At 35.9% G+C, this 15,498-nt stretch overlaps 3 protein-coding genes across 12 annotated transcripts in view; 2 read left to right on the plus strand and 1 right to left on the minus strand.

The window, feature by feature from the left end:
* Positions 1–15,498, plus strand: part of LOC132698809 (tyrosine-protein phosphatase Lar) — a 1,212,853-nt gene that overhangs the window by 424,900 nt on the left and 772,455 nt on the right. The window lies entirely within an intron of this gene.
* Positions 1,452–3,695, minus strand: LOC132698620 (uncharacterized). The gene is made up of 2 exons (XM_060664812.1): positions 2,332–3,695; positions 1,452–1,902 (listed from the first exon to the last, which is right to left on the minus strand). The coding sequence occupies exons 1-2, from the start codon at positions 3,693–3,695 to the stop codon at positions 1,452–1,454; spliced, it is 1,815 nt and encodes a 604-aa protein (XP_060520795.1).
* Positions 8,173–8,913, plus strand: LOC132698621 (histone-lysine N-methyltransferase SETMAR-like). The gene has a single exon (XM_060664814.1). It carries the CDS (start codon positions 8,173–8,175, stop codon positions 8,911–8,913), a length of 741 nt encoding a protein of 246 aa, XP_060520797.1.

Below are 15,498 nucleotides of genomic sequence, written 5' to 3' on the forward strand. Positions count from 1 at the left end.
TTTCTAAGGCATGTGTAAAAATAAAACTATAATTTGTATCTGTGTATTTGAAATCACATGGTGATAGATCCCTATTAGTATACTTTTTTTTGGCAATTGGAGGTAAAATCCTTTATGGACGGCCTTCGTAGCAATCGCAAAGGAGTGTGGGACTCCCTGGTAAGTTGTGCAATCCAAGTTTATCCACTAAAGCACCCCCAATATGCAGCATCGGCTGCTAGGGTCCTTACAGTCAATCTCTATTGCATAGACACACATATGTCCCTCGTCTAATCATAGTATTTTCTATATATGCTTATATATGTTGATGTCTTTTAAATATGTCAATATGTGTGCCTTCTTCAAGTTGTCTTCAAAAATCGGTTTTATTTTATGTTGTTCTCTTTGCAAACCGTACATTGCTCACTAACTGCTTATGTGACCGACGGTCAAATTTACCTCACGCATATAACACTTCAGAGGGAATAAGGAGATATTTGTGGATAAGGATTGTATGCTCTGTAGCTGTAGCTGTAAGCTCTCACTGCGTCCAGTCTGGGTAAATCTGTGCGCTCATACTTTGCCGTTACTTCTGGTATTGTTGTTCGAAGCAGGGTACTACATCCAATTCAGATTTTCTGAATTGTTTCCTTCTTGGTAACAAGTTGTTTGCAGTTATCACATCATCATCATCTATCAGTTCCCTTGGTTTATTAACTTAATTTTTTCGAGATACTCTCTATATCTCACTGCCAAAGGACGGGTAATTCTTCTTCGACTGGAGTAGGCATTTATATCTGAGAATAATAATATATATATATATATATATATATATATATATATATATATATATAACTACATTTAGTATTTAAAACAATTTGTTGTCTGTCTGTTTGTAACCCTCTACGAGACACATAAGCCTGTAAAAAATGGGCCCGGCCTGACGCCGGCATCCACCTTATTTTTTCTCGATTTTCGACTGTTTATTGGACATTGTTATAAAACGCCATAAGTGTCCGAAATTCAAATGTGTATGGGCAAATAGCCTTTAGTCGCGTGACGTAACTACCTGAAATTGGAGGATTGGGGGGTCGGGAAGAATTTTTTAAAAACTAAAAATTGCGTTTGCAAGGGTCCAAGAAAAAGATAATTTCTCGAAAACCGTTTATGCAAACGAGAAATTTCAAAAATTTATTGTTCGTAATTTTCAAAAATGTAAAAGAGTATGCGCATAAAACTGAAAATTGAGTTCCTTCTTCTTCAGCTGCCTATCCACTACTATTGGATGTTGGCGATCACATTTCCGTATGCTACCTTGTCCATTGCTGTATGTACAAGGTCCCCGATATTTTTCAAGCCAGTCCATTCCCTTAGGTTTCTAAGCCATGACATTTGTTTCCTTCCTACGCCACGCTTGCCCTCTATCTTACCCTCGACGATTAGCTGGAGAAGCCGATATTTTGGGTTCCTCATTATGTGTCCGAAATAGGCCGTTTAAATTTGAGAAAATAGCTCCGGGCTATTTCTATTCTGGCTTTGATTTCTTTGTCGTTGTCCCAATCGTCATACAGCCAACTACCCAAGTATCTATATTTCTTGACTCGTTCCAAAGCCATTCCATCGACGACGAGTTGCGCATTTACATAAGGCACCCTGTCCCTACTGATTATCATAAACTTTGTTTTATTACTATTTATGTTTATTCCATAGTTTTTACTGGCGTCGTTTAGTAGAGTAATCAGTTGTTGTAAGTCTTGGATATTATCCGCTATCAAGACAGAATCATCCGCGTGCCTAATGTTATTCACATATACTCCATTTACTTTGATTCCGATGTCCTTATCTTCGAATGCTTCGCCAAAAATGGCTTCTGAGTACACGTTAAACAAAAGTGGGGACATGATGCATCCTTGTCTCACTCCTCTACGTATTTCTATATCTTGTGTTTTCAGTTCGTTTGTTTTTATATGTGCAGTTTGATGCCAATATAGATTTTGAATGCAGCGAACATCTTTACCATCTACATCCATTTTTTGTAATATCTCGATTAGTTTTGTATGCTGCACTCTATCAAAGGCCTTTTCGTAATCAACAAAACAAAGAAAGACGTCCTTTTTTACATCGCAACAATTCTGAACCAGTACGCGAATACTGAAAAGAGCCTCCCGTGTCCCCATTCCACTCCTAAACCCAAATTGTGTGTCTTTAATACTGTCCTCACATTTTCTATATAACCTGTGGTGTAAGACTTTAAGAAATATTTAATTTATTAATCGATGTTCTTTGCAGCTTTTTGCATTTCTTTTTTTAGGTAATGGAACGAAGGTAGACCTTAACCAGTCTGTGGGGTACCTGCCAGTGCTGTATATCTTATTGAAAACAACTTCCAATAAAGACAGGTTATCATCGTCTATTTGCTTAATGATCTCGGCTGGCACTTCATCTGGTCCGACTGCCTTGTTATTTTTTGAAAGTTGTATCGCTTTACGAATTTCCTCTTTTGTTATCGGTGGTCCACTCAACGATTCACCCGCAGGGTTAATTTCGAGGTCCGTTCTCTCACTGTCTTGGAATAGTTTTCTTATGTATTGCTCCCACATTCTTCTTCTTTCATCCTTTTCCAGGATTATCTCGTTTTTGTCGTTGACTAGAACTATTGCTGCCTTGGTTTTATATATTCCAGCTACCTCCTTTAGCTTTTTATGTTCGCTATGAGTGTCATGTATCTGTTGGAGTCTCTCTATTTCTTGGCATTCTTGCTCTAGCCACTTTCTTTTAGCTTTTCTGATTTCAGATCTAATTCTAGAATTTAAAAGACTATATTGATCAGGGTTTACATTTTTATGTTTACGTCGTAGAATTTCCTCTGTCATCCATTTGTTCTTAGGAACAGGCTGACGGTATCCTAGTATGTTCTGAGAAACAGAGTTCATGGTTTTCTTCAAGCTATCCCATATATTGTCGACTTGATATTCTCCAATCGTCTCTTGCAGTCTCGCCAGTCCATCATTTAGTTTTTGTTGCAGAGTCGTCCTTACTTCTTCGTTTTTTAGTTTTTCAATAGCTAACTGAGGTTTTCGTTGCTGTCTCTTAACAAGTGAAAGCTTTACTTTATAGGAAGCCAAAAGAAGAACGTGATCGGACGGCACGTCGGCGCCCGGGTATGTACAGACTCGCTTGAGTGATGTGCCAAATCTCTTGTTTATCAGTATAAAATCGATTTGATTTCTAACGATGATATCCTTATTATCCTGAGGTGATCTCCATGTATAAAGTCTTCTAGGGGGTAACGAAAACCAAGTGTTTGTTATTTTAAAGTTCTCTTCCTGGCAAAATTGTACCAGTCGATCTCCCCTATGGTTTCTATCACCCAATCCATATGGACCGACAATTTCGTCTGCTTGTAAAGAACCGATCTTCGCATTGAAATCGCCTTGTATTATATTGATTTCGTGTGGCTTGGTTAACCCTAGAAGTTCCTTTATCTCGCCATAAAATTTGTCCACTTCGTCATCGCCTCTATCGAGAGTTGGGGCGTACACTTGGATTATGTTGATGTTAAGCGGCTTTGTTCGAATTTTTAATAACATTGTTCTGTCTGAGTAGGGAACAAAGTCAGTAACACTTCCAGATATTTCTTTGGTGACTATGACCCCTACACCTCTTCTGTGGTCCCTGTCATTGTTACCTGAGTAGTAAAATCTTTTGTTTTCCATGTTACATTCTCCTGCTCCTGGTCACCAGGTTTCGCTTATTCCTAGGATGGATATCTTCAATTGAGTTCCCCTTATGATTATATTAACCATAAAATAGGAGGCTGTGTTCCAATTGTCAGTTTCTTTTACATGATCATACATTTCGTATGGGCAGCTAAAACTTTTGAATTTAAGATTCCACACATTGTACCGGGTGTTCGGGATATTTTGTCTTATATTCAAAAATGTAATAGGTGTCTCAAATTTTCAGCTATCGACTTCAAATTTAATAGTCCAAAATCACATGTAAACTGTAAAAACTGGCAACATTCAAATCTCGCCAAATATTTCTATTTTTTAATTATTTTTTCGAAAACTACCATTAGCTTGATCGGTAAAGTTATTTAACCAGACCCTGAAAATTGCCGTTTTTTTGGGTAAAATGTTAGCCGTCAATGAAAAATTATAAAAGATGGGATAATTTGATATAAATACAGGATTATACGTAAACTGTGTGGAGAGAACTTATGTACCGTTTTCGTTTATCGTAGAGATCTTTGAAGAAAATAGTATTGGAAATCGCTATTACTGGGTATTTACCAATATTTGCCGTAACTTTGAAACTCGGCGGGACGTAAAAGACATTTTATACAAGGTGCATGCATGCATAATAAAACTACATCGATTTTGTGGAAGTTCCATAGTGGTCCGCAGAAGTACGATAGAGAAACAATCGGCTCTACAAGAACAAGAAGCCGCGAATCACCAAATCGCAATTTTTAAATATAAATTAGGATAAGCTTTAAACTTTAAAAAAGTTTGCAGAACAACATGAATCCTAGTCATTGCTAAATGTCCAAGAAGCTGCAGCTAAGAAACGCGGCAAATTTATTTATCCAGAAAAACAGACCATTAAATTTTTTTGAAAAAAACACCATTAATTACTCTTTCAATTTTATTAAGCATTCTCTATAAACTAAACGCAGTATTTTTTGAGGTATAAACATTTTAGCAACTAATGCTAATTGTAATAAAGATAAATATCGAAATTATAGTTGGATTTCAAAAATACTTTCTCCTCCTTTCAGAAACTCGAAACAAATTTTTGTAATTTCTAGAACCATCTCTTTCACCCAATGGGATACCCGGTATATTCTTATGGGATAATTTAAGTTTCTTTCTGAAACGATCGATAGAACCATATAAGAGACGCTTAGATTCTATGTTTTCTTGTTTATAATTTTTTTTAGTTATTCTGCGTTTAACGTTTCCCTTAACAGCGACATCTGTATATAAAAAGTAGAAAACAGAAATTTTTCGGGTATTTTTTTTTAGGAATCTCTACATTCGCTCTGCTTTAGCAAGTAGCTCCCTATGGATTCCATTTTTCACGTCACTGGGTTTGCATTAACTCGAAGCTGGTTCTATTCTTAGTCGGAGCTTTGTTATTAACTTCCGGGTTGTGAGGACCTTTTCACACCTCGTAAAAATGCTAAAGCCGAAGCGATCATTTATTTAGCGGTTAGTAACGGCCTGTCGGCAGTGAAAATATCAAAGTTCGTACGTTTTTATCTGAATCGCAACGGGAATGCAGATACCACGCTTATGAAAATGTCTCCAACTTTAGGAGGCGCACTTTTAATAAATTAGAAAATTAGCGTCGTACCTCAAGGTTCTCTCAATAAATGAATGATAATTGAGTACCCTCATATTTCTTTTGTATGAGAATAAAACAAACTTATTTTTTGCGAAACGCTATTGAAAAGTTTATATCCAAAATTCTAATTCGTTCATATCATTGAGTGATAGTTAAATTATTTGAAATTTCGAGAAATTTGAAACCGATATTTTTGGAATTTTGGCATTACAGTAATAATAAATGACATACGAAGAGCTTAAAAAATGGATTCAAATCGCATTTTTAACCCAATGGATCAGAACATTTGTCTTATAACTGAGCTTTTAACTGAACCCCACATACCTATACAGAGTGTTTCAAAAACATGCCCAAAAGGTCAGCCGGGGATGGGTGATTACATTAAAAATAGTTGATATAAACGTAGGTCCCTTCGTTGCTTAGGTTTCAAGTCTTTAAAAGTTAATGTTAAATTAGAAAAAAAACGATTTGTGCGAAAATCCCTACTTCGTAGGCTAAATGCTCTGCAATGAAACTGATAGTGGTCATTTGCGTCATTTTCTTTAGTGTTAATTTTTTAGAACTAATTGTATTTGTGTATGGTGTTCATCCGTTCGTTGTTTGACCCTATATATATATATATATATATATATATATATATATATATATATATATATATATATATATATATATATATATATAATATATAAATTGGTTACGATCCAACTAAATGTTACCGCTTTAGACGACAATCTAAAACAACTGAAAACATTTATTTAATAATCACATATTGGCATTTTTTAAATTGTAGTTTGTTATTTAAATTTGATTTAATTAATGCAAACAAAGCTCCAATGACACATGTTATAATTTGGAGTGTGGAAATTATAACTAGTCAAAATTAGATTACTTCTTTCGTGTCCCACTCACTGTATTAGTAAACAATATCACTCTTAGTGAAATTTATCAAATTTGAATATAACTTAAGGAACAGCAGTTTTGACATTCGATGCTGTAACTCACTTATTTTTTTGCAATGTTTTTGAGACTTTGCTATTTGTGCTTTAAATTCTTAAATAAATGGCTTTATCTAAAACGCTACAATAGTATTACCCTGTTTAGTTACAATTATCCTCAGAGGTAAGAAACTCCAGCATTAGCTAAAATCATTGAAATATCCAACATTATATCATAATTCGCTCAAAACACAGTTTTGAAAACCTATTCTATCGCCACAACTGGTTCCTATTTATCCCATTTATATATAGAAATGGGCTTTGCGAATAATTTGTTGAGTCTCCTTTTATAACGACATTGGTGGTGTCTGAGAAATACGTTCGTCTGCCGAATAAAAGGCTAGGCAGGCGGGCGTCTGTTTTTGTTTTCTCGGCGTCTACTTTTTGCCCATGAAAGAATTTTTTGCGTGTCTGTCCTGTAATGTTATTATATTATAATTTTGAAAAATTTGGGCAAAGGAGAAAAAATCGACAGGTCTATCAACTATTTATTCGCGGTAAAGTCATGCCAATAAATCGCAGTAATTATCTGTTTTAAACCTTTTACAGAAACCCAAATTTACAAACTTGAGTTTTTATATTTATTTTTTAGTAGTACAAGATGCCTTGTGAGTGGATTAATATTTTATTTGTTTTCTCTGATGCGCTGTTTTCAGCCCAATATCTAACTGCCACGCTCAGTCCATTGAGTATGCAGGGAAGGTTACTGAAGTATCTAATGTTCAGGGAGGAGGGTTCCTGTCCTGAGACGAAATTTTATAGTGATCTTGTACTGAGAAGATTCGCTATACTGCTTCTGAGGTTACGCAGAGGCTTTCAATCTGTATCATTTCTCTGCAAGTTACTTTATTACGGAATGTGTGTTAACCCCAACAAATTGTTATTTTACTTTATCCCACTTATATTATGATGGTCTCCGTACTGAAAACCTTATCCTTTTCTTTTTTCACAACAAACGTCAGAATTCAAGGCGTGGGAAATATCTCCGAAAACATCCGATTGCCGATGTCTGAAGAGGCTCAGATCCGTGGGAAACGAAACTGACGTGGTAAAGCGACGCTTCCCGCACGCTAGATTGGTGTGTAATTAGGCATTTTACAGACAGGAGTAGAAAAAATTATTTGAGGAGTAGAAACTAAACTAAATTACAAAAATGAACAAATGATGGCGCTGTCATATTTTCATTTATTAACCATGTCTTAGACATTAAAAACCTGTGTAAATGCATCAAGACTTTTAAAGAGTGTTAATTTCTTTGGGTCTAGATAAACTAGTAGAGTTTGCGGTACTGGCTACGATATAAACGTATTTTGTTTGTTCAGTGTAGATAACATACCTAAATAACCAAATCCTTTTGCACGTGCCTTTCGATTGTAAGCCTACTGCAAATTGCATCAGTTTGTATAGTACACTCGAAAGCATACTTCTTCTAAATTCTGCAAGAAATATTCAACAATTAATTTTGATTTAAACTAAATATTTATCTTCTTTCTTGATTGTAGGCTAACTTTATTTTATAATTAAAATGATATAATAGCGGAGACCGTTCGGCGCCTAGGTTTAATGTCGATTTATCATACGAGGTCTGTCAATTAGATTCCCGGAAAAGTGGCAACACTGCGACTCTCGTTATGCTACGGCGTTCGCGTTGTGTCATTCGAAAGAGGATTCATTTCTGCGTCAGTCTGTGCAAGTTTCGTCTCGATCGGTTGTTCAGTTCGTGTGTTACAGTACTTTGATCATCGGCGTGTTTGGATCCCTTGTCGCGAAAATGTGTGCTAAAAAAACTGAACAAAGAGTAGTGATCAAATTTTTGGTCAAACGTGGTGTAAGTTCCGCGGAAATTATGAAACAGTTAACCGACGTGTACAAGGATGATTGCCTGAAAAAAACAGCTGTCTACGAGTGGGCTAAGCGAGAGGGAGCTCCCTCCACCTCTCGAACGGCACAAAACGTCGGTCGCCTGCGCGTGCGTGTGCTCGGAGACCGTCGGGTAAGCCTCAGAATGTTGGAAGACGAGTTGGGTATCAACAAGGAAACCATTCGACAGATGCTACACGAGGATTTAGGGATGCGCAAGTTGTGCGCGAAAATGGTTCCCAAAGTGCTCACAGTTGAGCAGAAAGAGCTTCGTTTATCCATCTGTGAAGACATGATTTCTCGAATTGAGGAGGAAGGAGAAGACTGGATGTCAAATGTTATTACCAGAGACGAGTCTTGGGTGTTCCAGTATGACCCTGAGACCAAACGACAGAGCATGCAGTGGGTGGAAAAGGGGGGGAAGCGTCCCACAAAAGCCAGAATGTCGAAATCAAAAGTGAAATCTTTGCTCATCGCATTCGGCATTCCAACGCTTCCGCACCCCCCCTACAGCCCGGACCTGGCCCCCTGCGACTTTCATCTCTTTCCACAATTGAAGTCCTACCTCAAGGGCAACCGATACGATGGCGTCGAGGAGGTGCAACGTGTCACGACACGGGTGCTGAGGGACCTATCTTCAGGGGGCTTCAGGGGGTGCTTCCAATGGTGGATCCAACGGTGGCGCCGGTGCATCGAGCTAGAGGGAGACTACTGCGAAGGATTATAACTTAATTTTAAGAATTTATGTATATTCCGGACCGTCCGGGCACTTTTCCGGGAATATAATTGACAGACCTCGTATCTTGTCTTGAAGATTTTGTCTTACGCCTTTGACTGCTAGTCAGGTTTCGTCTCCTTTTTATAATACTCACATGGAAGTTAATAATTATAAAACCCTATCTAAAAATTTATTTTATATTACATTTAGTCCATTGGGGTCCTTTTTCAAAAAATGTTTAGTTAAGTTCTTGTAAATATCATTTTCTTATTGAATCCCATTGGACGGGATATCACATCACGGCCTTTTAAGTGAATAAGGAACCAATAATAACGATGAGATACGCAGATCTGTGAAGTGAGAAAACAACAAGGTCTTAAAATCAATACCATAAACACCAAACTCATGATACTGAGCCGAGAACCTCATCGATATCCACCCTAGAACGCAAGGTAAAAGAGATTGAACGAGTAGCCAAGCTCAAGTACCTTGGTGGTATCATCACAGAAAATCTTACCGAGGGTCACCTTCAATAATATGAGATACTTGTTTTGCATTGATGATCTAAATCTGAAATCCGGACTATGACCCGGCTGGAGGCAATTGGACATGTGACTTCATGGAAGAATGTTTCGTATTCCATGCACACAGCATATCACAAACGATAATGTCCGGCAAAGAGAAAACTCCGAATGCATCGTACCTAACGGGTGACAAGTATCGTCTCCGTTAGTTGTTACTGAAGGGCAAGATTGAGGGTAATGCAGGTAAGATTTTGCTTGGCAGAAGGTCGCGCTGCCTTTGTCATGGTGATCGCCAACACAGGCCCACAAAGATTTTGTGATTTGGTATTGTGCATATTTTTCGAGTTATAGGGACTAAACTAATTGAAAAACAATATTATTTTTGTTTCACGCAACATTTTTTTAATTAATTTTTGGGATGTCATATTTATTGTTTTAAAAATAGGAACATTACATAACGTTCTAAAAATTGAAATTGTCACGCCACCCGCATACATTTTGCATAAGTTAACAGAACATTAGCGAGGAATCCCAGAAAGTAAAATATAGTTGCTATGATTTCCAAATGTTTAATTAAAACATTGCCACAGTTATTTTCACAACCAGAACCTAATCAATTAGTGAGTGACTTAGGTTTGCCTGCGGATTTTTCCGAAATTTTAGCATCTAGATTTCGAAACAAAAACTTACTGGCACAAGACTTTAAAATTTCATATTTCAGGAAGCGCGAGAAAGAATTTATTAGCTATTTTGAACAAGGTGGTTCACTTGTTTATTGCAACGTTATTCCGAATTTAATAAAGAAACTAGGTACTGACTACAGTACTCAGGACTGGCGAAAAAGAACTGTCCAAAAAGGGTTCTTCACGATAGTGTTATTGAAACATGAAAAATTCTCCTACTTTCGTTGCAAATTAAATTATGACTGATGAAGCAGTACCATAAAGATTTAAATAATGATGGAGAGTATTTTAAAGTCCTATGCGGAAAATTTCCCTCTCTCTCAGATGCAAAATTAATTAAAGGAAGGAATTTTGGTAGGTCCTTTAACCAAGCGTTTAAGGGAAGATCAAGACTCTGTGAATACTATGATCGAATCTGAAAAGGTTGCATGGGTTTCGTTTACCGATGTTATACAGGGTTTTCTAGGAAACAACAAATATCCACTTTTCCGAAAATCTTTTTGCTGTGAGTAAAGAGCAAGGCGTCGGTTCTACCAAGATATAAAAGAAGTGGAACGCATATATCTAGGTCGATGGAACGTTGCAATGATGGCAGATTACTGCCGGTCATTAAAAAGGGACAATCCGGCCAAAAAATAAATGGACTTAAGTATTCTTTGGGAATTTCATATTTAACTTAGATCTTTCAATTGGGTTTTCGTTTTTGTACTAATAAAAATAATGTTATTTATTAATTAATTTATTAATTCTTTTAATGTTGATAAAAAAAACCTTACGTGATAGAGGAAAATGCTTATCAGATTTAAATTTAGTAGGCCCAAATATCAGATCGAAATAAACTTTTATTAGTTTAAAAATTGTTAGACTGTGTAATAATAAATAACTTCTATCTTATTTTTGAATTCAGAAGTAAAGAATTCATTTTGACTTCAGTCAACGTTATCCAAATCCAAGGAATTAGTTCACTTTTAGACAAACAAAAGCCATTAAATGAAATTATGTTCGATCAAAACCTTGAATTTTTTTTGTTTTCCAGGTGATCCGCTATCGTCATTAACAAGTATGCATTTATTTCTGGTAAAATTGTCTGGTTGTCAGGCGTGATATCACCGCAGTTTTTTTCGCTTTTCTCAATTTACATCTTCCTAAAGTAAAGAATCTCACACAATTTAAACAACTTAGCTCAGTTAGTATCTTTCCTATTCTCGCTAAAGTTTTAGAATAAATAATTGATAGGCAAATAAGAAAATTTTTAGCTCTTTTTGATATATTACCTTGAAAACAATCTGGGTTTGGAGAAGATTATAACGAGAGTGATGTGATCGATATTACTAATTTTGTTAGACTTTAGCAAAGCTTATTCAATTTTTATATTTATTTCAATTCTAAGCTACATTGGAGTGTTTCTGAATTCGCTTTTATTCGATAGAGTTCAACAGGTGTTCTGCGACAATGTGTGTTCCGAACCACTTTAATTTAGGAGTACCACAGGGTCGCATCTTGGGTCCTTTGTTGTATACAATCTATACGTTCGTAAGAGCTTTAAAATATTGTAATTTTTTCTTTTCAAGGTCCTGAAATTTCGCAATCAACATATTTAATTTTGTTTATTTAGTCCTTTTTTTGTTCTAACGGTAATTTGTTATACGAGCGTCACCTCAAAAGTTTCTGGCGTACCCCTGAAGATGGCGGCGCTAGTTACTAAATGCTAGTGATCGTAGTGCACGTCTTGATAGTTACTTACCAAAGTTTCAGCCATTTTGAACGCGTGGTTGTTAGTTAAGAGCCGTTTGAGTGAGTCGATGTGAGTGTTTTCGTGAAAATGGAAAAAATTGAGTATAGAGCTGTTATGAAATATTTACCTTTGAAAAGCTATATACCTACGCGAATTAAAGTTGTGTTGAACCTTGTATATGGGGACTCACTCACCGTTATTTAGCACAGTTAAATTTTGGGCAGATGAATTTAAACGTGGCCGTCAGGGCTTACGAGACGATGAACGTTGCGGACGTGCAAAAACTACAACTAGTAGCTACGATAATATTGCTAAAGTTCATCGAAATGGTGTTAAACGACCGTCGAAGTAAAGTGACAGGGATAGCAGAGGTTATGAAAATGTCCGAAGAACAAGATTTAGGAATGAGAACGCTGGCCGCGCGTTGGGTGCCGCCGCGTTTGCTCACCTTAGACCAAAATCTTTCAGTTTAGGCCTAATAAATCCGAGTTCTGACGCCGATTAATTAATGTAGATGAAACTTGGTTACACCATTATACGCCAGAATCAAACATACAGTCAAAACAGTGGACTGCGAAGGGGGAACCGGCTCCGAAAAAAGCAAAAACCGTTCTTTCGGCTGGGAAAGTGATGGCGACGAATTACAGTTTGAACTGCTCACCAGATCGAGCCCCAAGTGATTTCTTTCTGTTCCCTCATCTGAAAACTGCGCTTCAAGGACAAACATGATCTTTAAATGAGGAGGCAATCACTTTCGTGGACATTTACTTTGCGAAAAACTAAAACTAAAACAAAATTAAAAAAAAGGAAAAAATGTCGGAAACTTTTCATTCATTAAATTGCAATTGGCTTGGCTCCTGCGTTCTATTTTGTTTTTTTTTTATTTTGTTTTGTTTTGTTTTGTCTTAAAATTGGTACCATCTAATGTTTTATAGTGTAATAATATGTATATAACCAAAACTAACCAAAACATAGTCCAACGTCTTTTGAAAGTCTGCTCGTTATTTAAGGCACCGGGACACGTGGGTTTCGGATACGTTTTATATACATTTTGCGGGACTAATTAAACTTCCAAAGAAAATTTACACCGGTTTATCCGACTGGAGTTTCTTTGGTGGCACAAGGTTTGGGGTGGAAATTAATGGTCGACCACGATTGATGTAAAATTAATTACTCGCGTCGGCCCCGACGTGATAAATCGTATTCCAGACACCTGAGTCGCCCGAAAGGGATCGCCGCCTTAGCGGAGACCGAGGAACACAACATGGACGCCGTCCGCCGCCGTCTCTCGCAAAAAGTTAATTAACCATTTGTAACAATTACTGTTTCGGCGCTAGTGTAAAAGTTAGGGTTGTTGTTTTTCATTTGGTTCTGTAGATTACGAAATTCGCGATGTCGATCTGATGCACTTGTGGCCGTTAAACTCGGCCCATTGTACAGGGTGGCTCAAATTCGACGCTCATCATTGGGGTTTCGGAAACCGTGAGAGATACAAGGACGGTTAAATGGAGGCAAAATTGCGTCATTTGATGGTCAATAAAAAGCCGTTTTGTATTTTGAAAATTTCTGAATACTTCCAAAAATATTCGAAAAAACCTGGAATTTTCAATTTAGGTTTTCATTATCTCCTGACATTAATTATCAAGATAATTTGAAAAACACATTTTCATACTCACTTTTTCTGCTCTATAACTCAGTATGATTAAATATTCACCATCAACTTAATTTTCTTTAATATGAACCTGATATCCTGCACTACATTTTTAAAAACGAGAAGGTAAAAAAAGAAATAAACATGTTCATGATGTTTTTATTGCAACTCACTGCTATCTAACAGCGGAAAATACTTTATTAACAGAAAGTTTCATGAAATTAAACCCAAGATACAAAAAAAGTATACAACAAATCAGTTTACATAAACAATTTGTGCTATACAATCTTGATACTCATATTTAGAGTAAACATAATTTAATAACTATAAGTGTTCAAAGAGATAACTTTCTTCTTTGATTTTTATGTGGATCCCGTATAACCATGTATTTCATCATAAATGGTTTTGTGAGATAACCCGCTAGAAATCCAGACCTTAATCCCCTTGATTATTTCCTTTGGGGATATCTTAAGAACTGTTTATTTGAAAACACAGCTCACGATTTTCCAGTACTACGACAAAAGAACGATACGGTAAGGAAATGGAGCTAATTTTTCAAAAAAAAAAATCTGCAGGTTATTGTAATACTATTTACAAAATTTCTGATTCCTCCTGCGTTAAAACTGTTTCAGTTAGGCTCTGAAGAAGCCAACAGGATAATTGACGAAACGTTAGTAAGTTCGACTCAACAATAACCGACGCAGGAAGAATCCAGAAGTTTTGTAAATAGTAATTCATCGAGCTGTATTAAAAATGCAAAGCAAAGCAAGAAAATGCATTGAGCAGAAGGTTATCTCTTTGAACACTTAGTATAGTAATTCAATTATGTTTATTTTTAATATAGGTATAAAGATAGTAAAGCACAAATTGTTTATGTAAACTGATTTGTTGTCTAATTTTTTGTTTAATCTTATGTTTCATTTCATAAAAGTTTCTGTTAATAAAGTAATTTCCGCTGTTAGATATGAATGAGTTGCTATAAAAACATAACGAAAATGTAAGTATATATTTTAGTAGTAGTAGTTCAGTGTCGTATTATGGTTAAATAAATGAAAAATATGTGATGAAATCTTCTATAGGAAATGTTGGCAAAAATTAATAGTGTTTTAAGAGTGATAAAGGGATTTCATTAAATTGAAAAACAAAAACAGGTCCGTAACGCCGAAACGCCAGATTTAATATTTAATCATACTGAGTTTTAGAGCAGAAAAAGTGGCCATTAAAATGTATTTTTTATTTTAAGTTATCTTAACAAATAATACCAGGAGACAATAGCATCCAAAATTGAAAATTCCTTTTTTTTCGAATATTTTCGGAAGTATTTGAAATTTTTTAAAATACAAAATTGCGCAACTTTGCCTCCATCTATCCGACCCTGTATCTCTTACGGTTTTCGAAATCCCAATGATGAGCGTCAAATTTGAGTCATCCTGTACTCCGACTCCTTCCCTGTTTTCTCCGCTTTTGTCCGCAACAGACAGAAAAACAAACAAGGGCAAAATTGTGTCTGGTTTAATGTCATCCACGATGACCTAAGTAAATTTTCTGTAGCTAAGGACTGCAGTGCAATAAATCAATAGAATGTAAAGATTAGTTTAGATGCTATAAAACGGCGGAACTCGGCGGGAGTTTTTATTTTAAATTGAAAATAGTGACGTCATAATTTTTAAATGTTTTAATGGTCAAAATTGAAATGTGATTTCCTTTTACGGTCTATGCGTTTTAGATGCAGGTTTTATATGGCAAAATATAACATTCTTTTTCGTGAATAATTTTGGTGCAAATTAAAGCGTTAGTATATGCAGGTTTTTAATAAAGATTTCACTTCTTACACCTGTTTTACACAAAAGACTTTTAAATTCGCCCCGAGTCGTCGTTTTCGAGAAATTCGCAATTGAAATTTTCATTTCATCTAATTGAATTGTAGGCTTTGACTACATAATGACAATAAAAGACAATAAAATGGTTGTTGTGTAATGTCTACAGATCAATTTACACGCA

Source organism: Cylas formicarius, unplaced genomic scaffold (assembly GCF_029955315.1).
Source record: "Cylas formicarius isolate icCylForm1 unplaced genomic scaffold, icCylForm1.1 PGA_scaffold_2__14_contigs__length_35257938, whole genome shotgun sequence".
Classification (NCBI taxonomy): Eukaryota; Metazoa; Arthropoda; class Insecta; order Coleoptera; family Brentidae; genus Cylas; species Cylas formicarius.

Excerpts from the sequence above, each read along its gene's own strand:
- LOC132698621 (XM_060664814.1), top strand. The coding sequence starts at position 8,173 with ATGAAACAGTTAACCGACGTGTACAAGGATGATTGCCTGAAAAAAACA.
- LOC132698620 (XM_060664812.1), bottom strand. The coding sequence starts at position 3,695 with ATGGAAAACAAAAGATTTTACTACTCAGGTAACAATGACAGGGACCAC. Across the intron at positions 1,903-2,331 it reads AAGATATACAGCACTGGCAG|AGGAGTGAGACAAGGATGCA; the intron begins GTACCCCACAGA and ends AGAAATACGTAG.